We start from the raw sequence: 21660 nt of genomic DNA, 5'->3' as shown, positions 1-21660 counted from the left end.
CTCAATAAAAGGTAATTTTAAAAATAACTGGCACTACTTCTCGACATTTGGCATCTGTGTCTTCTTTAGATTACCATGAAATGCATCAAAATAAAATATGCATTTTTTCACTTTATTTTGAAATAATTATAAACAGGACACAGCAAAGATAGTATAAGGGGGACCCATGTACTCTTCACTCAGGTTCCCTACCGGTCATATCTTATGTAATTATGTCGAATTGGATATTAGTACAATGAGCATGTATAGTTCTTTTTTTAAGTTTTTCAACTTTTATTTTATATACAAAGATCTAGTATTGTTTCTGTATAACATAGATGTGCTGGATGATCCATTCAAAAAAATTCACTTAGTAACTTAACTTCATTTAACGAAGTCCATGTTTTTTGTGTACTGGAAGAAGCACTGACGGCACATATTGAGGCCATATTTCCAAATTAGACTCTGCTGGTTTGAGCAGACCCGGTAAGAATGAGAACCCTGGACAAATTTTCTCAGATGTCTCCAGTAGAGCTGCTGGTGACCCATGTTGGTCTCTTGGCTGCAAATAGCAAAAGGAGCAAGGGTGTGCACACATGTGCTCTTCAAAATTTGGGGACACAGTTTACCAGAAGGCAGTGCTAGTTCTATATCATTTTTTTTAATTGGGATATTCACTTTATTGTGGTAGTCTGGGATCAAAACTGCAATATAACCAGATTATAATTGTATTTCTTTTCTCCAGATGAGACAAATTCTATGGTTCAATTTACACCATCACCTCAGAGCTAAACTTATCTGAAAGCAAATCTTTGCTGGGCTTTTTCTGTTTTATTATGTGTATAGACTCATATAGGGCTTCCCTGGTGGCTCAGATGCTAAAGAATCTGCCAGCAATGCAGGAGACAGGGGTTCAATCCCTGGGTGGGGAAGATCCCCTAGAACTTCTATAGTTTTACATTTTACATTTGAATGTACTAACATTTTATGTTAATTTTGGTATAATGTGTAAGGTTTAAGTTGAAGCAGTTCTTTTTTGTGGATAGCCAGCTGCTCCAGCACCATTTATTGGGAAGATTATTCATCTTTCACTGAATCACCTTTAGAAAAAAAAATCAACTGGCTATATATGTCTGGGCTTATTTCTAAGTTCTTTCTTCCATCCAACTGATCTCTGTGCCTCTCCTTTAACCAGTTCCACTACAGTTTTGGTTTCTATCGTATATCATTCTTGAACTCAGGTGGAGTGATTCTTACCAATTTATTATTCTTTTTAAAACTTGTTTAAGCTATTCTAGTTCCTTTGCTTTTCCATATAATTTTAGAATAACACTGCCTAGCTACATCTATAAAAAATCTTGCTGAGATATTTAGACGTTTTGCACGTTAATCTGGGGAGAACTGCCTTGTTTACAATGCTTTAATATATTGAGACTTTAAATCCATGGACATGGTTTGTCTTTCCATTTTAGATCTTTGATTTCTTTCATCAGTGTTTTATAGTTTCCAGCATACAAGTACTGCATGTTTTATTAAATTTATGTCTATTTAAGTTTTTGAGTGGCTATAAATGGCATTTTTATTTAATTTGGGTTTCTATATTTTCACTGTTGGAATATAGAAATTTTTTTTTCTTTTTTTTTTGGCTGCACCATGCAGCTTGTGGAACTTCCCTGACCAGGGATCTAACCCATGCCCCCTGCAGTGGAAGTGCTGAGTTTTAACCACTGGACCACCAGGGAAGTCTGAAACATAACTGATTTTTGAATGTTTATTTTATATCCTGTTAACTTCCTGAACTCACTTATTACTTCTAGAAGTTTTCGGTAGATTTCTTAGAATTTTTTTTTTTTTTTTAACATAGACCATCATGTCATCTGCAAATAGAGAAAGTTTATTTCTTCCTAGTTTATATGTCTTTTATTTCCCTTTTTTACCTTATTTCTCTGGCCAGAACTTCTCCACAAGTTCTTCTAGAAAATAGAAGAGGAAGGACACTTCTCAACTTATTCCATGAAACCCCTATTACCCTGATATTGAAACTAGACAAAGACAAAACTGATATTGAAACTAGACAAAAACGAAAACTACAGGGAGTTTCCCTCATGAATATATGAGCAAAAAATTCTTAACAAAACATTAGAAAATAAAATCTAGGAACATATAAAAAGAATTACACTCTGAACAAATTTCAAAGATACAAGACTGGTTCAACATCTGAAAATCAATCAATATGATCCACTATATTAACAGGGTAATGAAAAATCACCCGATCACAAGAACTGATACCAAAAAAAGCACTTCACAAAATGTGAAACCCATTTATGGTTAAAAAAGAAGAAGAAAAGAAAAAAAACCACTTAGAAAACTAGGAATAGAAGGAATCATCCTTAATTTGATAGTTATGAAATCAACACATTATAGATCAAATTAGACCAATGAGGTGTGTTATCTATTTCCTTTATGAATAAGGCACTATTAAAGGGCTGAAGATCCACTATGTCACTATACATATGCTAAAATCCAGTAAATTCAATTACTTAATACATAGTGAATAAAGTCCATCAGAAAAAAAAGAAATGTTAAATAACAATGAGTCCATGAGGATAGTGGTTCAAAATATATTTCATCCCTTGATTTGGAAAGTCTGTCTTAGAAACAAGGTGAGATTCTTGTGTTTTAATCTCCACTTTCTTTTATTAATTCATTCAATAAGTATCTATTGAAAGTATTACTGTATGACAGGCACTGCTCTAGATATTGTAGGTAGAGAACGAAACAAACAGATCAACTTTCATAACTTTCATACCACACTGCTTATATTCTGATGACGTGAGAGAAAAATCAAGCTAAATTATTAACATATACCACACAGTATATTACTTGGGGACCAGTGTTGTTACAAACTAAACAGGAAAATAAGAGAGGGACTACTGTGATGAAGCTGGATTTAAATAGGATAGTCAGGACAAACTCACCGAAAAGGTAAAATATGAGCTAGTATTTAAGGAGATAAGTATGCTAGGCAAAATAATGCCTCTCCCCAAAGATATCCTAAGCCCTGGAATTCTAAATGTGTTATCTTACATGGCAAAAAGGACTTTTCAGATATTAATAAGGTTACCAACCCTGAGATGAAGAGATTATCCAAGTGGGCCCAATCTAATTACATTGAGTCCTTAAAAATCAAAGCACTTTTCCCAGCCTGGGTCATAAGGACATATGACAATGGAAGAAGGATCAGAGAGATACAATCTTTTTTGCTTTGAAGATGAAGAAAAAGTACCACAAGCCAATGAATGTGGGTGACCTCTAGAAGGTGGAAAAGGAAAGGAAATAAATTTACTTCTACAGCCTCCAGAAGAGAACACAGACCTCCTAACATCTGGATTTTGGGCAAGTGAGACCTGTGTCTGACTTGTGACCTACAAAACTGTAAAATAATAAATCTGTGTAACTTTAAACTATTAAGTTTGTGGTAACCTATTACAGTAGCAATAGAAAACTAATAGAGTGAGCTTATGAATCAAGGAGCAGTGGAAAGGTCAGTGAGCTGGAGAAGTGCAGAATTAGAAGATGATGTCAGAGTAGAACAGAGGAGATAAAGATTATAAAGGGCCTTGGTGGCCAGTTTAACAACATTGGTGTTTATTCGGAGATGAGAAGCCACTTGGAATTCTTAAAACAGAGGAGTATGATCTATCTTACATCTTAAAGGGATAGTTACTCTGTGGGAGGGCAAGGACAAAAACCTAGAGCTCACTGGGGAGGCTCTTTGAATGAACCAGATGATGGTGGCTTCAATAAGGGCAATAGTTATGGAGATAAGTGCTCAGGTAAATATTTTGAAGCTGAGGCCAAAAGATTTCCTTGTGGCTTGAATGATGGGTGTGAGAGATGTCTCGAGGTTCTGACCTAAGGAAATGCAAAGCTAAGTTTTGTTAACTGAGATGGAGAAGACTATGTACAGACTTAGGAAAGAGAGAATAGAAGCTTAGTTTCAGACATGTTAAACTTGAGGTACATATTGAAGAGACAGCTGGTACAAAGTTGGATATATGACTTCTAGAGTTAGGGGAGTGATCCACAATGGAAACATAAATCAATATGGTCAGGGGGAGTTAGGTGGTATTGGAAGATGTGAGAGCAGGGGCAATCACCAACAGAAGGAGGGTGGGCAGAAAGAAAAGAGATCTAAGACTGGACCTTGAAAACCCTAAAGTCAAGAGATTAGGAATGAGCAAAAAATCCTGAAGAGAGGTAGCCAGTGAAGTAGGAAAACGAAACAAAACAGGGAAGTACGTATCCTGGAAACCAAGTGAAGTATGTTTCAAGAAGGTGGGTGTGTGCGTGTGAGCTCAGTTGTGTCTGACTCTTTGAAACCCCATGGACTTTATCTGGTCAGCCTACTCTTTCCATGGGATTTTTTTCAAGCAAGAATACTGCAGGGGGTTGCCATTTCCTCCTCCAGGGGATCTTCCCAACCCAGGGACTGAACCTGCATCTCCTGTGTATCCTGCACTAGCTGATGGATTCTTTACCATTGAGCCACCACCTGGGAAGCCAAGAAGATGGGTGATCAGTGACAGATGTAGTTTTTAGATCAAGTAATATGAGGACTAAGAACTGACCAGTGTTTTAAGCCACATGAAAGTAACAGATACCCTTAAAAAAAAAAATGGCAGATTCAAAATAGTGGGAATGTGGAAATGTGGACTGCTGATGATCCGGAAACACAGTTGGTTTAAGAAAGCCTGGAAAGCAAGAAACTGGCATTAGTAAACGATGAGAAACATCTCAAGGAGATTTGCTGCTAATAGCTACATCAGTCTTGAAGAAGGAAGAACCTATAAAAAGAATTTTAAAACGTTGTGCACGGCATTTTCCGCTAATGTTATGGGAAAATGAGGACACAAGATTCAGACCTCCACCAGTGCTGGTGTGAAGTATGCTAACCTGGACACACTGAACTTATAGATATTGGCTTTGGTCTTATTTTTATATCTTGTTATGCCAGTAGAGTTACTGAAACAATATCTTTGTACTTGCCAATAAACTATCCTAAACTCTCTTTGCACAAATAAGCAAGATTTACTCTAAAAAGTACTGCTGCCAGAAAACTAAGTCTAACTATATACATATGAATGCAACATAACCCCCTTACTTGGCTTGATAAGGTTTTTGTTAAGTGAATTACTTTTCTCTTTTATGTAGTTTCCTATTAAAAGGGGCAGCAGGAAATGTATGCTTGGAGAGGGATATGTTTTTTGTTTCATTTTTTCTCCTTAAGTATTGTGGGTTTTTCCCTCTTTGACCACTTGTAGAAGAAGACCTCCTGAGTAGTATGGAATGACTTGGCAACATCTTTAGAAATAAAAAGCAAAATCCTGTTGTTTGGGGATTTTCTAGCAATATTATCTGGAGAATTATTTTTCTTCTGGGCTTATACATGGCTTTCCTCAAATTATTTTCTTATATGGGTAATAATCACACCTCCCTCTTGATTCTTTCATCAAATATGGCAGAAAATGTTACTGATGAGTAACTAAAAGGTTATTTTATCTGAAGAAGTATGATGAAAGGGGAACATAATTGACCTTGGCACTTTAGAAAGTATGGTTTCAAAAAATATTCTCAAATAGTTACACAAATTTAGTATATGAGCAAGGTGACATCTCAACTCAGTAGGCAAAGAATTTTTTAAAGTAAATGGTGTTAGAACAATTGTGTGTCCATCCAGAAAAAAATAAGTTGGTTTCATACTTCTTACTATACACAAAGATAAATTTCATATCAAAAATTTACATTAAAAATAAATAAATTATTAAGAGAAAATATATCCTTAGGTTAAAAAAGGCCTTTCTAATTTACAATCTAGAATCATTTTAAAAATTGCTAAAATTAATCATTTTAACTACCAAAAATATAAAAAAGTCTGAATGCCAAATTGAAAAAAAAGGCACAAAATCAAAAGGCAAATGACAGAGAAAAAGTTATTTGTAATTCATAACTTAAAAGACAAATGCCAAAACAATCTTGAGAAAGAAGAACAGAGCTAAGAGTATCATGCGCCTAGACTTCAGACTACACTACAAAGCTATAGTAATTAAAACAGTATGGTTCAGCACAAAACCAGACACAAAAAAATATGGAGCAGAATAGAGAGCTTACAAATTAACTCACACACTTATGCTCATTTAATCTATAACAAAGGAGGCAAAGATATACAATGGGGAAGAGACAGTCTCTTCAATAGGTGGTGCTTGGTAAACTGGACAGCTCCATGTAAAAGAATGAAATTAGAACACTTTCTCACACCATGAACAAAAATAAACTCAAAATGAACTAAAGACTATTAACCATAAAACTTCTAAAGAAAACATAGGCAGAACACTTTCCATAGATCATAGCAATATTTTTCTTTTTGGATCTGTCTCCTCAGGCAAAGGAAATAAAAGCAAAAATAAACAAATGGGACCTAATAAAACTAAAAACTTCTGCAGAACACAGAAAACAATCAATAAAATGATAAGACAACCTACTGAATGAGAGAAAATATTTTCAAATGATATGACAGATAAGGGATTAATATTCAAAATATATAAACAGCTCAAATAACCCAAGGCCAAAAACAATCCAATTAAAACATGGGCGGAAAACTTGAACAGACATTATTTCCAAAGAAGACACACAGATGTCCAACAGGCCCATGAAATGATGTTCAACTTCACTAATCATTAGAGAAATGCAAAATCAAAACAATGGTATCACCTTACACCTGTCAGAATTGCTATCATCAAAAAGACAACAAATAACTGATGTTGGTGAGGATGTGGACAAAAATGAACACTTGTATACTATTCGTGGTAATTCAAATTGATGCAACTACTATGGAAAATATAAGATTTCCTCAAAAAATTAAAAATAGAACTATCATCTGATCCAGAAATTCTACTTCTAGGTATATATGTAATGAAAAGAAAAACACTAATCTGAAAAGATATATGCACACCAATTTCCATAGCAACATTATTTACAATAGCCAAGATGTGAAAGCAACTAAATGTCTATCAATAGATTAAACAGATAAGCACTCACACACACACACACACACACACAGAGGAATACTAGTCGGTCATAAAAAATAAATTTTGCCATTTGCAACAACATGGTTGGACCTGGAAGGTATTATGCTTAGAGAAAAAAGTCAGACCAAGGACAAATATTGTACCTTATCATAAAGTCAAAGTTAAACAAAGAATTAAGGGGATTAAGAGGTACAAACTGCTATGTATAAAATATAATATGAAGATATATTGTATAGCACAGGAAATATAGCCAATACATTATAATAACTTTAGATGAGATAGAAACCATAAAATTTCTGAAGCACTATGTTGTATACCTGAAACTAATATAATATTATAAATCAACTACACTTCAATAAAAAGTTAAAATAAAGGGATTTCCCAAAAAAAGAAAAATTCAAACTAAGGCTACATAAAGCAATCAGTCTAAACAATCATAATGGCATAAATTCAAAAGTTAGACAATACCAATTTGTGGGCAAGTTTATAAGGAAACTGACAATCTTATACATTACAAATGAAAGTGAAAAACAGTACAATTACTCTGAGGAGAAATATGGCAATTTTTATTTAATTATAAATTCATTTATTCTTTCACCCAAGATTTTGCTTTGGGGAATTATCTTATAAAAACATGAGTATGAAATGATGTATGTTCAACTATTCCCTAAAACTTTGTTTGTAATAGAAAAAAACCTAAATGTTATCAAACTCAAACTTACATACTGCAAAACATTCACCCAAGGGAATACTATACAGTTATAAAAATCAAGGAGGAAGCTCTCTCTGCATGGACAAGAAAAGAGCTCCAGGATATATTACCAACTGCATTTTTTAGAAAGTCATGTAACAGGGCATACAGTACGGTATCTTTTGTTTATAAAAGTAGGGAGACTACAGTGGACATGGACAGGGGTTGGAGAGAAACTTCTTAATGATGTTACAGTTGGATTTTTTAATCATATAAATACACAGACAATCCAAGCTAAAGAGAAATAAAATAAAAACAAAGCAGAACTGGAGACAAATCCTGATTCACTCATAGACTATGTAACCTTGTATAGTAACTTAACTATCATCCTGAGCATGGTTTCTTAATCCATAAAATTGGAAAAACACGCCTTGTTTATTTATTTTTCTTTTTAATAGATGATGGAAAACATATGAAAACACTTTTGAACCATGGAGTGATAAGAAAGGAAGACCTATTATCTTTTATTTTTAGTTTTCTTAAAACGAGTTGCAGGCCTACATACAAAACAAGGCACAATCTAATCAAGCAAGTTTATGGACACAGAAACCTCTAATACTCAGTATATGTTCTTAATGCATTCTTCTCATTCTCTATTAATTCTTCATTCATTTTTCTAAAATTCTGTTTTATTCATAAAAGCTTTTCTCCAGGCCTAGATACAGTTACAGAACAAAAAGTAGGGACAAAAGAGCTGAGTCACTGGAACAACAGTCCCTCCAAATTCTTCCCTCTGGGGTGTCACTCAGCTGCCTCTCTTCTCCTGGCGGTTAGCTGGTTTCAAGGACCCCTCCAGCCTCCTGTCCAGCTGCTATCCAGAGAATCCATTGCTATCCATGATAGCTTCATATTCTCATCTTTGTCTACTACTTTTGCCATCTCTGCTGTCCCCTCCTCCACCAAATTTGCTACTTCCGGGCTCCCACCTCTGAGGAAGGCGGCCAAGTTCAGGGGCCAGGAATGAGTCATGGGAACAGCTCCTCAGACGGGCCTCCCACATGCCATGGCTTCTCCTGGTTCCACTGGTCCGCCTTGTGCAGAGTGGGTAAAACTCCGCCAAAGAAGCCAGGGAGAGGCCAAACTTTGCAGGGCCCAGGCACCCTGTGACTATAGCTTGCCATAACCTGAAGTGTGATTTTTTTTTTTTCTTCAGGTGTCAGGCACCTGTTCCCACAAGGGAGCTGCGCTTCACATAAGGAAGTAATTTCCAACGTTCCCATCCCTTATCTTTGATTAGCAGTAAGGGGGCTTGCTGTCCCCTTATCATCTCTGCCCCCATCCCCCCCAGTCTCACTCCCTCTCTGCCCCTCCACTTGTGGGCAGTCTAATTTACCAGTGGATGGACCCAAGCTTCCAGGTTTTCCTCTCCCAAGTATCACCAGTCTATGGGGGTTTTCTCTACAGCCATATCTCTTGATTCTGACCATTTTTTCATTTAAAAAGAATGATTTTGGGGGCAGCTACAAACACTGTAAAACTTTCTGAGATCATTGCTAAGAAAAATTACAATTTCAGAACAGTAATTCCCCAGCCTTGGTTGATGAGTATCAGATTTTCCAAAAGACAACAACCACAAATTTACCAAAATTCCCTGTAAAAATATTTTTTAAAGTTAAATCATTTTACGTATGACTGTCATTTGATACTCTAAGCCCTACCATAAGCAAAGGGCAAAGTCCCTCAAATCTCACACATACACTATTAAGTATCTTTTCCAATTATGGGGTTAGTCAGAAAGGAGAAAGAATGTTAATACAATTTTTAAAAAATCAAGAAAATAAAGTTTTTAAAATCAAAATTATTCAAGCTAACTTTCAAAAGGACAGATCATAAAATCATATGATAAACACATTTCTAAACGGCAGAATTAATATATATATATATACATATATATTATTTTGGTGAATCTTGTATGAAAAGGAAGGAAAGCATAGATATATATCTTACCAGATTGTCATACACTATGGAACACACTATATATAAATACAAGGCTGACATGTTCGGTAATACTTGGGAATTCAAAAACGCATAGCCATCTGCTGAATTACTTATCTGAAGTTCAATTTGGTAAAAATGTCTGTTTCTTATGCATACGCAAAGTCCCCACTAAGAACTGAGACCAGAGAATTACTGTGGTTTCACTACAAAGTTTGAATGGTTTTCATAGAAACATTTCTAGATTACACTGGAAATTGTTATAAATATTTCCTTATGCCTCTGCCTTCCACTCAGCTGAAAAGAATCTCTTCTTTCTGATCTTCAATCATTGCTGAAGTGTTACCTATCTGTCCTTGTAATGGCTCCTGGATGCCATGTCCTGTAACCTTGTGCCGTGACCTCAGCATGACAGCTGTTCCAATGATCTTGGCTGAGGCTGTTGCATTTACTCACCCAAAGAAGCAGAATGTTGGCTCCATGCACTTACTGTATGCCTGCTACCCATGGCTGTCAGTCTCCTGACAGGTTGCTCTTCAATTTTTCCAGGTAAAAGTCCTAAGGAAGGCTTTTCCACAAAGATGGACTGCATGATGTGACCAACATCTCCTTAGCAAGAGAGCAAACATTATTGCCCTGAACCTTGAAATTTCATGCTTATGAACCCCAAATGGATCTACAAATAGCTAGAGTGAGAATAGTGAGAATATTTATATCCATGCAATTCTAGGTGAATTTTGAACACAAAGTACAGGTTAGGGACCCCTTGACAATTAGTCTAAGATTTAGATAGTTACTAAATAAGAAAATAAAGTATTCTAAAATAATATTTAGAATTCTATTCAAGTCGTTTTTAGAGGCTCAAAAACACATAGCTTTAAACAAGGGAAATTTTAAAACATCATAAAATTCTGGCATTGAATGATTTAAAATAAACTCCTTTATTTTCCAGATAAGGAAACTATAACTCAAGGATTTTCCCCAGGTCACCACGGCTTTCAACTAGAAGCCATACTGCCCCATACTTTTATAATACATATCTTGAAAGACAGGCTCCAAATTAGGATATCAGTATCTAAGTACTAAAAGCAAATTTTATTTCTCACTTTTAATCTTTATTTCTAATGTCCACTTAATAGAAACCTTCCTCTCTTCCCTATCTTCACAGTCTTACCTGATTTTCATAAAAAGTACCTTCCTATCCAATGGTGGGGTTATTTGACACCTTAAGGGATTTGGAGACCTTCAGGATAAGTTCCTACATGCCAAACCATATAAAACATGACTATAAATAACCATGGCTATAAAAACCAGACTACTTGCCCACGACCTAAGAAGAATCAGACAAGGAAAAAGAAATTAGGCAGAAGACCCATACAATTTTAGGCAAGCAAGGAAGGTAACATGACTTGTTACTCGTTATGTCCATCTATATCCAATGTGTGTTTGTGTGTGTGTGTCTGTGTGTGTGTGTCTGTGTATGTGTGAGTGATATGGTGAGAATGATAACTCTTTTCAGCCATCAGTATTATACCCGTAATTTCTCATCTGAACAATCTGACACTTGTTAAAGGAGATAAAGAATTCATAAACTCAGACTGCGGTCCCAAAGACCTGGGTTCAAATCCCTGTTCAGACACTTAGCTTCTGTGTGCTTTGGGGAAGGCTCTTAATTCCTTCAAACTTGGGTTTCTTCCTTTGTGACAGGGAAGTAATCATGTCTCCCTCTCAGGGATCATGGTAAGGTTGAAATTACATAGCACAGGCAAAGGGTCTGTATTCACAGAGGCCCAATTAGTGCAATTTTCATTTGTTTTTATAAACTAAGACTACATTAATAAATAGGAGGAAAAATGCAAACAGTACAGAGCAAATCAGATTGTTGTTTTTATTTCTTTGCAGACCAGTGATGTTTAAAAACCCTTTCCAAGAATACTATAAATTCTCCCCAAACTCCAAGTGGAATTCTTCCTAATGCCATTTGAAAGTTCACTGGGTTTAAGAAACTCTATCTGGGGATGCCATATCTGATAGAAGCACTGGGCAAAATTTTTGGCCTGGCTCATTTTTGACCCCCTGAGATTTATTCTTTTCCCCTCCTCCTCCCTTCTCTCTCACTCTGTTTTTCTTCTTCCTGGCACTGCCCCTAATAACTTCTTGGGCAAAAGGAGTCTTTTTTTCCTTTGTAATAGTTTGTGCCCTTCTGCAACAGGTCTGGTAAGAACTAAAGGGGATGAGGCATAAATGGATGAGAGGGCATCATCTACGCACCCCGACTCCTCTCAGCCCCAAAGAGTGCTCTTCAGTAACCTCTGTCGTGATCCTCCTTTCCTTTCTGATTCAGCTTTTTCATCTGTTCCGGGCAAGGGTGAAAGGTCACTGGGCGGAGCCACACTAATTGCACTAGGAAATCTCCCAGTAATGCAAGGACATCAGGGAAAAAACCAAGAAAGAAAAAATAGAAGCATGGAGGAGAAACTGCTGCCAAAAACTGTTACTGAATCCCTTTGGATTTATTTAGAGCATACTGCTCTGCATATAAATATGAAACCAAACAAATCTCTAAGCCAGTCTATTTAGACCAATCTGATATTTCAATGGAAACTAAAGCTATGCCTTTGTGATGCCAAAATATCTGGATTAAAAGTGAAAAACTATGTCAATAAAGAAATATCTGTTAAGCCTATTACCCAAAACAAGCCCTGTGCTTGGGCACTGATGAGAGGATGAGAGAAGTAGAATAGACCGCTTCTCTTTAAGGAACTTACAATTACGGCGGTAATAATAACAATAACAACTTCCTGGCTGTCAGCATGCCACCACATACATGCTGATCATTCTCTTATCATTTTGTCTCCTATTTTTTTCCTGATAGTATTCATCAACTATATCTCTATCCATCTGTCCTTTCATCCATCCATCCACTTACAGCTCTCTCTCTCTCTCTTTTTATCTACCTATTAAGAGATTATTTTCTTAGTCAAGTTAAGTTCATGTAAATTCCTTGAGAAAGGGAGCTTGGTTTTGTTTACTGCTATTAACTCTGGTTCAAGAATGGAGCCCTGACACATAACTGACACTAAATAAATATTTCTGAATGAACTAATGACACAGAACTAATGAGATATTCACAAGAGAAGATAAGAAAATCTTAATAGAGAAAAGACATCTTCATGGAGAAGAGACACCTCCAGCTAAACATAAAGATAGAATATGGATGGATAAGAGGATGTACACAGCATGCTGCCCTTATATGCCACAGCTGGAATGGCACAGCATAGACAGTGTGGAAGAAATATTCCCAACCTCTCAATATGAATGTACAGGACACCAATGTCTGACTGCCTGGATTTAGGAAAAGTAATAGAACAACTTCTTTAATTCACAGATGTTAAAATCATTCAAATATGGTTTTCAAGTATGTGTCCTAACTTTTTAGAAGCGTGCAACCCAGGATCTTCATTTAAGGAATGAATTCTCATCATTTATCCAAATAATTGAAACTCAAACTTTAGGGAATTCAGAGAATGAGTAGCTACTACTGATGCCTAGCTAATCTCTGATTTCCTTTCAGATTTATTTGTCCTCCCTGCTTTATAGCCTCTTGCAATGTAACACAATACACTCCTTTCCCTCCTTTTCTCTGAAACCAATCTAATGTATGGTTGTATGTGACAACATGACCAACCTGTGAAGACATGTTGTTAAATAAAATAAACTGGTAATGGAAGAACAAAATGTTGCATGAGTTCACTTTTACATAAAATGTAAAACAGCCTCATAGAATGAGATTAAAATGCTGGTTGCCAGGGACTGAAAGGAAGAGAAAGTGGGAAGTTTCTAATCAAAAGGCAAAAAGTCTCAGTTATGAAGATAAATAAGTTCGAGAGATGTGCTAGACAACATTGGCCCTATAATTAACAATACTTTACACTTAAAATTTTCTTACAAAGGTAGATTTCATGTTATGATCTTTGTTCTTACCACAATAAAATAACATTAAATAAAAATAAAGATAATTTAATAAACAAACTTTGCAACTAGAAACCCTGTCTTCTGTTTGTCCTACAGGTCACAAAGTCCCCACACACAAGGCCACACACTTATTCTTTGGTGATAACCCAAGATCCTAGGCACAGAATTAGCCCCACAGAAGCTATATAAGACAGTTAATTTTGAAGATAACTGATTATTGAGAAAGAAACCTATGAGTTTACTTATACAACTTTCATAGTTGTTGAAAGTTACTCAAAACTTTCGTAGTTTTGAAAGAGTACAAAACTAGAATCTAAGAATCATCATCATTTCTTATTTAAGAAAGAAGTCTCAAAAATAAGTTATATTCCACCTTGAAACATGTTGGCCACTATTATATGCATGTAATGAACTGAACTGAACTGGATGTGTCTAACTATATACACCTACTATTAAACGCAGTTAGATTTAGGTATAGTTTGAGCTAGTTAAAAAATACATGATATAAATGGGTGACCTGGGTTAACAGTGGACTCCTGATAGAAACAAAGAAGTTCAATTATCCTGAACCTTGGACCCTTTTTTAAAGCATATTATAGAATAAGCACAACTCCCCAGCTATTTTGCAACTTAAACAGTTTGGTATTAATTCTTCTGTTGAGGCAATCATTTTTATGTAAATAAATATTTACTTGGCAGTACAAATTATCATTCTGGTAAAAAATATGGTGGCATTCAATCATTTCTCTTTTATGGGCTTCTTTTTTCCCTGCTGTCTCTTAATGCAAAAGTTCATTTTTGTCCTAAAGTCTTCTCATGCCCTCGTCTTCCTGGTGGCTCTAAGTCAATTTGCCTATGACAATTTGCCAATGTATAATTAGGCAAACTGCAATTTTCTAAATGTCTAATTCTATGAAAGCAATTCCATGAAAAAGACAGCTTTTTGCAAATTGTTTTTTGGTAAAATAGTTCATGTTCCTCCCTGGATGAGTAACCTTATCCACTCAAAAGGACTGAACTACAACTCTATACTCATGTCTCCCACATCCACTTAAATATTCAACTTGTTCCCTAGACACATTAAAATTTATATGTCTAAAGGTCTCCTTCCCATTATTCTTAGTTCTAAGTTGTCCTTCTAGTTTTTCAGACCTCAGCGAAAGTACCACTTGCACCAACTTTCCCAAATCAGGAACCTGAGTCATTATAGAGTCATTCATCCACTCCTCACCCTTCACATGCAATTAATTGCCTAATCCTGCTGATTTTAACCCCCTAATTAAATAGGAGAAGACAATCATCAGAACTCTGTTCCCCATAGATGCCTAAGTACCTCTCAATCAATCACCTTCTCTTCATTATTGTTGTCTACTGATGAAGGTTCGGTCTGTCCTGTCTCTCTCTAGTCCACTCCAGGACTATGACAGAGAGATCATAATTAGATGCCTAGAGATTAAAATTAGATTTCCCTTTATATCCTTCCTCTACTCTGCTACCAGAATGACCTATACTCCAATATTTTAAAATATTTTCAGACTCCCTATTGTCTATAGCAATGGTGCCAAAAGTATATTCCATGAAACACAAATCTTGCAAGATGAAATACAAAAACTGCAAGATGATCTGTGTTCAAGTAAGTTTAGAAAATGCTGCATACTATATCCTCATTTTCAACATCATAAAGGCCACTGACATAATAAAGTTCCTGAAAAGATGTGAAGTAAAGAAACACATTCATTTTACAACCCAGTATATCCCACAAGCGTTTGACTCGTGAGCTCTTTTTTTCCCCCAAGTAACAGCTACTTCATTAAATAAAGTAAAGTAAATGGAATGACCCTGTCCATGACGCCAGTCTATTTTGCTCTTTCCACCCTACAGTTCACATCCTGAGAACCTTGTATAAATTGCATTCCTCATGAGCACCATGTTCCTTCCCATGTGTCTCTGACTCCCATTACCTATTCTAAACCTATCAACCACTTGCACCTTCTGACTAACTCCTACTCATCTTTCAAAACACATCTCAAGTTTCATCTCTTCTAGGAAACATTTTTTGACCTTTCTAAACTATGTTTGGTTTTTCTCACAATGTCCCCCTACTCATCACAGCATTTACCATCTTTAACTAAAACTAGCTTTTTCCCTATTTGTGCAGTCTCCTCAGGGACCAAATCATTAGTACAGAGTAAGTACTCAAAAAACAGTCGCTGAAAAATAAATAAATAAATAAAATAAAAAAAACAGTCACTGAACTGAAATAAATCAACCCATAATGAAAGTAATAGATGATAATATAAAGCTGTTAAGAATTTATAAAATATCACAGTCCCTCAATATTTCAAAAATATATTTGAAAAACCATTTTCTTTTAAAAATGTTTATAGTATACATCTTATTTATTTAAATAATGTCATTGTTTAGTAATGTTATTGATGATCTGCAATAAAATTTTCCTTCTCATCTGCATGTGCTTTTTTCAATAATTCATGAGAGATATTTAATTTTTTTTTCTTTGTTAAGAATGAGGAAGAAGAAGAAACTGCTTGAAAATATTCACCATGGCAAGTTTCTACTATGGAAATTAGCCAACACCACTTTGGATTTGAAATATAAACACTAACTAAAATCAGTGTAAAGACACTGAATCCATGTCTTTGCATGACCTTATATGAACAACAGTTGTTCTTGATTTTATTTGCTTCAAACCTACCAAACCTGTTTGGGCCATGAAGCAGGTCTGAGCCAAGCCTCCTATATTTAGCTGTACATAAAAGGTGACAGCTTTTCTTCTGGGTGAATTGACCTCATGCCATGTTTCCCCCTAAACCTCAACTTCCTTGTATTCAAGATCTAGATTTCCAAGAGTGAGCAGAGATTATTGACCAACTTTTACAACCTTATTATAACTTATTTATGAATACTTGTGGTGCCCACAAGTGTAACATATAACAAACATTTGGGCTGACTATTCACTAATGCTAACTGACTTACCTCATAGAAAAGATGTCTCTTTCATTTATTTCATTCACTCACTTGATAAATATATGCTGAGCACAATTATATGGCAGGTACTATGCTGTCACAAAGAACACAGTATGATAATAACAGTCTTTGTGACCCCTTGGACAGTATGGTGTGATAGTAACGTCTCTGCAAACCCATGGACTGTAGCCCGCCAGGCTCCTCTGTCCATGGGGATTCTCCAGGCAAGAATACTGGAGTGGGTTGCCATGCCCTCCTCCAGGGTATCTTTCCAACCCAGGGATCAAACCCAGGTCTTTCCACATTGCAGGCTGATTCTTTACCGTCTGAGCCACCAGGGAAGTCTGATAATAACAGTCATGATGCTATAAATAATAGCTGCATGAATTAAGTACATACAGTGAGTAAAGTGGTAGGCTAACTCATGTATGTGCATTATTGCATTTGACCTTTAAAACAAGATTGTGAGGCCAGTGTATTGCCATCCCTTTGATATGTTAGAACACTGAGACTCTGAGACACTGGCACAGCACTGGAAATCACAGAGCTAGCAAACATCAGAACCACACTGAATCCAGACAGCCTGTCTGCTGAGAAGTCCCTTTGCTTGGTTATCTGGCAAAACAACCTATCAGTGGTCACAGAGTATCACTCTACCATTAAACTTTTCACAGACATATTCCTTGCCTGACCATTAATGTGCTGCATCAAACAGAACTGACCAGGAACTATTTCAGGGCTTTTGAAGTGACAACAAAAGCAGAGGAAATAAAATTAAAGTGTCTATTTTTTAATTAAACAACTTTGGAGCATAGGTACTAGCAAGTATTTGATGAATATTAACTGATTGTGGTTAATGGTAAACTGTAGTTAATGTGGTTGTACTGTGTGACCTTTGAGGTACCTTCCAAACAGGAGATTCTATGATTAAAGAGGTGGCTTAATCTAGTTGTTTCTAGATTCCATCTTAAGACTGTCTCTTGAAAATCATATTTAACTCAGGCTATTTTCAAAGAAATAACTTGGACTAAGCAAGACACTCAGTCATATTTATAACAAACTAAATAGGTCATCTGCAAAGGAATGGCCAGTTAGGACATAGTTTGTCTCAGCTTGTATCCTGTGAGAAAATGGAGCTCAAGATAAAAAATAGAACTAATCTATTGTATGGAATCATGGAAGGGTGGTCAGAAAGACATACTAATTCATCCAGCTGCATAACGAATGACTTTTCTAGGTAGTAAGCTATTCTAAAATGGTAACGTCTTCTATAGATCCAACATACTAGAATTTGTTTTATAGGAATTTGATCAGTGCAGTAAGTTATGGTAGATCTTGAATGCACAAAGAATGCAATTCTCCAACATTCATCTTGTAAATATCCTGCCCTACCCTACCCCTTGGCTCACTTAGCCATATATATCCTCCCCACAGGCCAAAAAATAAGATTGTTCGAACTATGCATTTCCTGACTAATTTATTATGATGGTTTTTGGGGTTATACAATATTCCCAGCCCAAGAGCCACTCACTGGCAAGAGAAAATAATCCCTTTTTCAATTAACAAGAAAAAAATATCAGACCAAATTCCAAGCTATTTGACCATTTTGACCTTGGTCTTAGACCTTCTTCACGTTTCCACGAGCTCAGAGGTGAACTCCAAATCCCACTGTGGAGTTAAGTTTTGTTTAAAATACTATTTAGTGGGAAAAAACAGCAATTTTTCTAGCTCTCCTGGAATTTAAATGTCAGTAAGGTAATAACCAGGTGCCAAGGTGATAGGTTGCTATAACATAACATGATCCAAAGTCCATTTATACACAGAAGTTCTGGGCTTTATGTCAAGAATTAAAATGTTGTACACCAATTCCTATATCTTGAATGTATCTTTTACCCGTGGGAAGCAACATTTTCACAGGAATTTTTGGAGATGGGTCAACGAGTGACCTGAAATTACATTTAAGTCCAGTGTCCCTATGTTCCTTAAAGAGGCATTTATAGAAAACCAAATAAAATGTCTTACATAAGCCAGTAAAAATTGTAGCAACAATATGATCATACTATAATCAGTGCCATTGAAAAAAATAAAGTTTCTGTGAACAGAACTAGAGAGTACACCAACAATTTAGCCTCTGATGAAAATGTTACAACTTTGGTCTGCCTTAAGGACTCAAATTTAGTTATTAAAAGCACCACGTTGGGCAACAGATCCTGCTTTAAATCCTGCCTTCCTCACTCACTGGGTGACCTTGAATATGTAACAGAAGTCTCAGTTTCTGCAACTATATCCCATGGATATATATAAATGTGATAATGTAGTTAGAAGTTCTCACTATACTGTTTTGGCTCACAGAAAGGACTCAGTAAATATTGGCTGCTAGTCTTTGCCCATCAAACCAACAAGTATGGAAAGCCTACAGTTATGAGGGCCTAAGCTAAGGGGAACAAATAAAAAAAGAACTTAACTAAAACAGTGCTTTTAAGTTTTATCTTTTTTTAAATATTTGCAATCTTGGGTATTTTTCCACTGGCCTTATTTCCTCTAATGGCTTGTATGGTACTCTATATGCCACATCTGCAATTTCTTTTGATTAGCTCTAGCATACAATGGTTACTTTCTGGTTGACTAATTTTTCTCTGCCGCAGGCAAGTTCTGAAAGTTTATGAGGTATATACTCAACCAATAACATAGTTAAGGCTCAGTCTGACTTCCTTACACTTGATCACTGCTGAGATCATATCATGGACATCTGTACATATTGACAGGATTCGAGGACCTTAATGAAAGCAAAAACTCTGAAAACTAACTTGTCTTCCCAATTAGGTGCCTTCACCCCAGAACAAACTTTTCTTTTTCAGAACTGTTCAAGACACCAGGGGTCACGATCTCATCAGGATTTAGCTGCTGTCCAGTCTTCACTTACCAAATTTGCCACTGTGACTTTAAGCACATGGCAAAAGTGTCATGTACTGCTTTAAAAAAAGTGTGTTTGTATGTGTGCACGTGTGCTCTTATGTGCTTTGACACTTACCTGTGGAAATAGTCTATCTGCAAATGACAAAAGAAAGCCACAAAAAATTGTATGTAATGTTGAATTAAAATGTACAATATACATATATAGCTCAAATTAGTGGTTTACTATAACAAACCAATGGTGTAATTGCATTGCCTTCTGAACTTGATATTTTAATATCCATATATATGTCTTATCCAAATAAAAAGCTCTGTAAATTTTAGTGTCTTTGGTCATTACCTTGATCTTAAAAGAATTTTGACACTAATTTTATTAAATTTTAAACTATGAACCAATTTTCTTTTTAAACCCTGGATAAAACTTACCTTAATTTTTATTTTCACACCATGAGTACAATCCAGAACTGCCTTTGTAAATAGACTTTAGCTTTCTAAACTCAACATTAGGTTACGAACCAGGGTAAGACCTGAGGATTAGATCTGTTTCTAATACAATTCATCTTAAATTCTTTTTTGAAACAGAGTAGGGAAATGGTACTTTCCTAGGCTAGAATGGTAGTCCTGCGTTGTCACTGACTAATGACAGGAAACCAATTAAGTCACAATTTCTCTGGGTCTCAGCTTTCTCAATAATAAACTAAGAATTGCACTAGATGAGTACTAAGGCCCATTGCAGTTTTAAAACTCCATGATTCTTTGGCTCAATTTACAGTTAATGTTTAGATTATCTGACAAATGCAAAACAAACCATGTTTTTATTTACAACTTAATATAAGCATTTATAGGGTTTCACTGGTGGCTCAGATGGTAAAGAATCCACCTGTAATGCAGGAGACCTGGGTTTAATCCCTGGGTCAGGAAGATCCCCCGGAGAAGTGAATGGCAACCCACTCTAGTATTGTGGCCTGAAGAATTCCATGGACAGAAGAGCCTGGTGAGCTGCAGTTCATGGGGTTGCAAAGAGTCAGACACGACTGAGCAACTAATAAGCACACACAGATAAGCATATATACTTTTTTTTCCCCAAAAAACTTGTGTGAATGAAAATTTGAGTTAGAAATTTTCCTTAAAAATACTTCTTACTGTTTCAGTTCAGTCATTAAGTCGTGTCCAACTCTTTGCGACCACATGGACCTCAGCCTACCAGGCCTCCCTGTCTATCACTAACTCCCGGAGTATGAACTAACTCCAAATAGTACTTGAGAAACCTTTTTTTAAGGAACTATTTGAAAGAAATAATTGTTTAAGTAGAGGCAGGATGACAATGAAGATTTTTAAAATCAGAAAAATCTAGGTTCAAATTCAAGGTTCATAGTATCATCCTGGGTATATAATATAATCTTCTGGGCCTCCATTTTTTCACCTGTAAGGCTGGGGATAATATGTACCTCCTGAGGCTGCTGTAAAGATTAAACAAGACATATAAGGCATCTAGCACAACAACTGGTTCATGATAAACACTCAAATATTATCCACTATCTATTTCTCTTTCTAAAACTCTTTGCACTAAGGACAAGAAATTCTTGTTTCTATAAAAACAAGAGTTAATTTGATAGACTGTGAATCTCTTCGGTCTAGGAAGGCAATATTTTATAGTGGTTACCAATGTGTACTTTAGGGTATTATAGACTTGCATTCAAACTCAAGCTTTGCTATTTATAACCTTTAGGACCATATGCAATTTATTTAAGTTCCCTGAGGTGTAGTTTTTCATCTGTAAATGAGTTATTGTAAGGCTTAGAAGAGAAAATGCAGTGCAGTATCCATATCATCATAACAATACAATAAATGATAGCTATCTTTATTAGGCTTATGTTCTCTAAACTTGAAACAGTAACTAGAATAAAGAAAAAAATCAATTAATATTTTTGAAGGAATGATTGGGCAAATAATTGTTCCTTGGTTGATGAACAACACCCAGAATCTCTGTGTGTCTTCTGGGAGCAAGGAAGGCCCTGGAATCCCACAGCTTCC

At 35.8% G+C, this 21660-nt stretch overlaps 1 protein-coding gene across 1 annotated transcript; it reads right to left on the bottom strand.

The window, feature by feature from the left end:
* Positions 1-363: 363 nt before the first annotated feature.
* LOC122679682 (40S ribosomal protein S29-like) lies at positions 364-537 on the bottom strand. The gene has a single exon (XM_043880566.1). The coding sequence runs from the start codon at positions 526-528 to the stop codon at positions 364-366; it is 165 nt and encodes a 54-aa protein (XP_043736501.1). The 5' UTR covers positions 529-537.
* Between the last annotated feature and the right edge of the window lie 21123 nt (positions 538-21660).

This window comes from Cervus elaphus, chromosome 21 (genome assembly GCF_910594005.1).
Source record: "Cervus elaphus chromosome 21, mCerEla1.1, whole genome shotgun sequence".
In the NCBI taxonomy this organism is placed as follows: domain Eukaryota; kingdom Metazoa; phylum Chordata; class Mammalia; order Artiodactyla; family Cervidae; genus Cervus; species Cervus elaphus.
Note: the sequence above shows the minus strand (reverse complement) of the source record. Positions and strands in the feature narration are given on the sequence as shown.

Coding starts and splice junctions, on each gene's coding strand:
- LOC122679682 (XM_043880566.1), bottom strand. CDS start 528: ATGGGTCACCAGCAGCTCTACTGGAGACATCTGAGAAAATTTGTCCAG.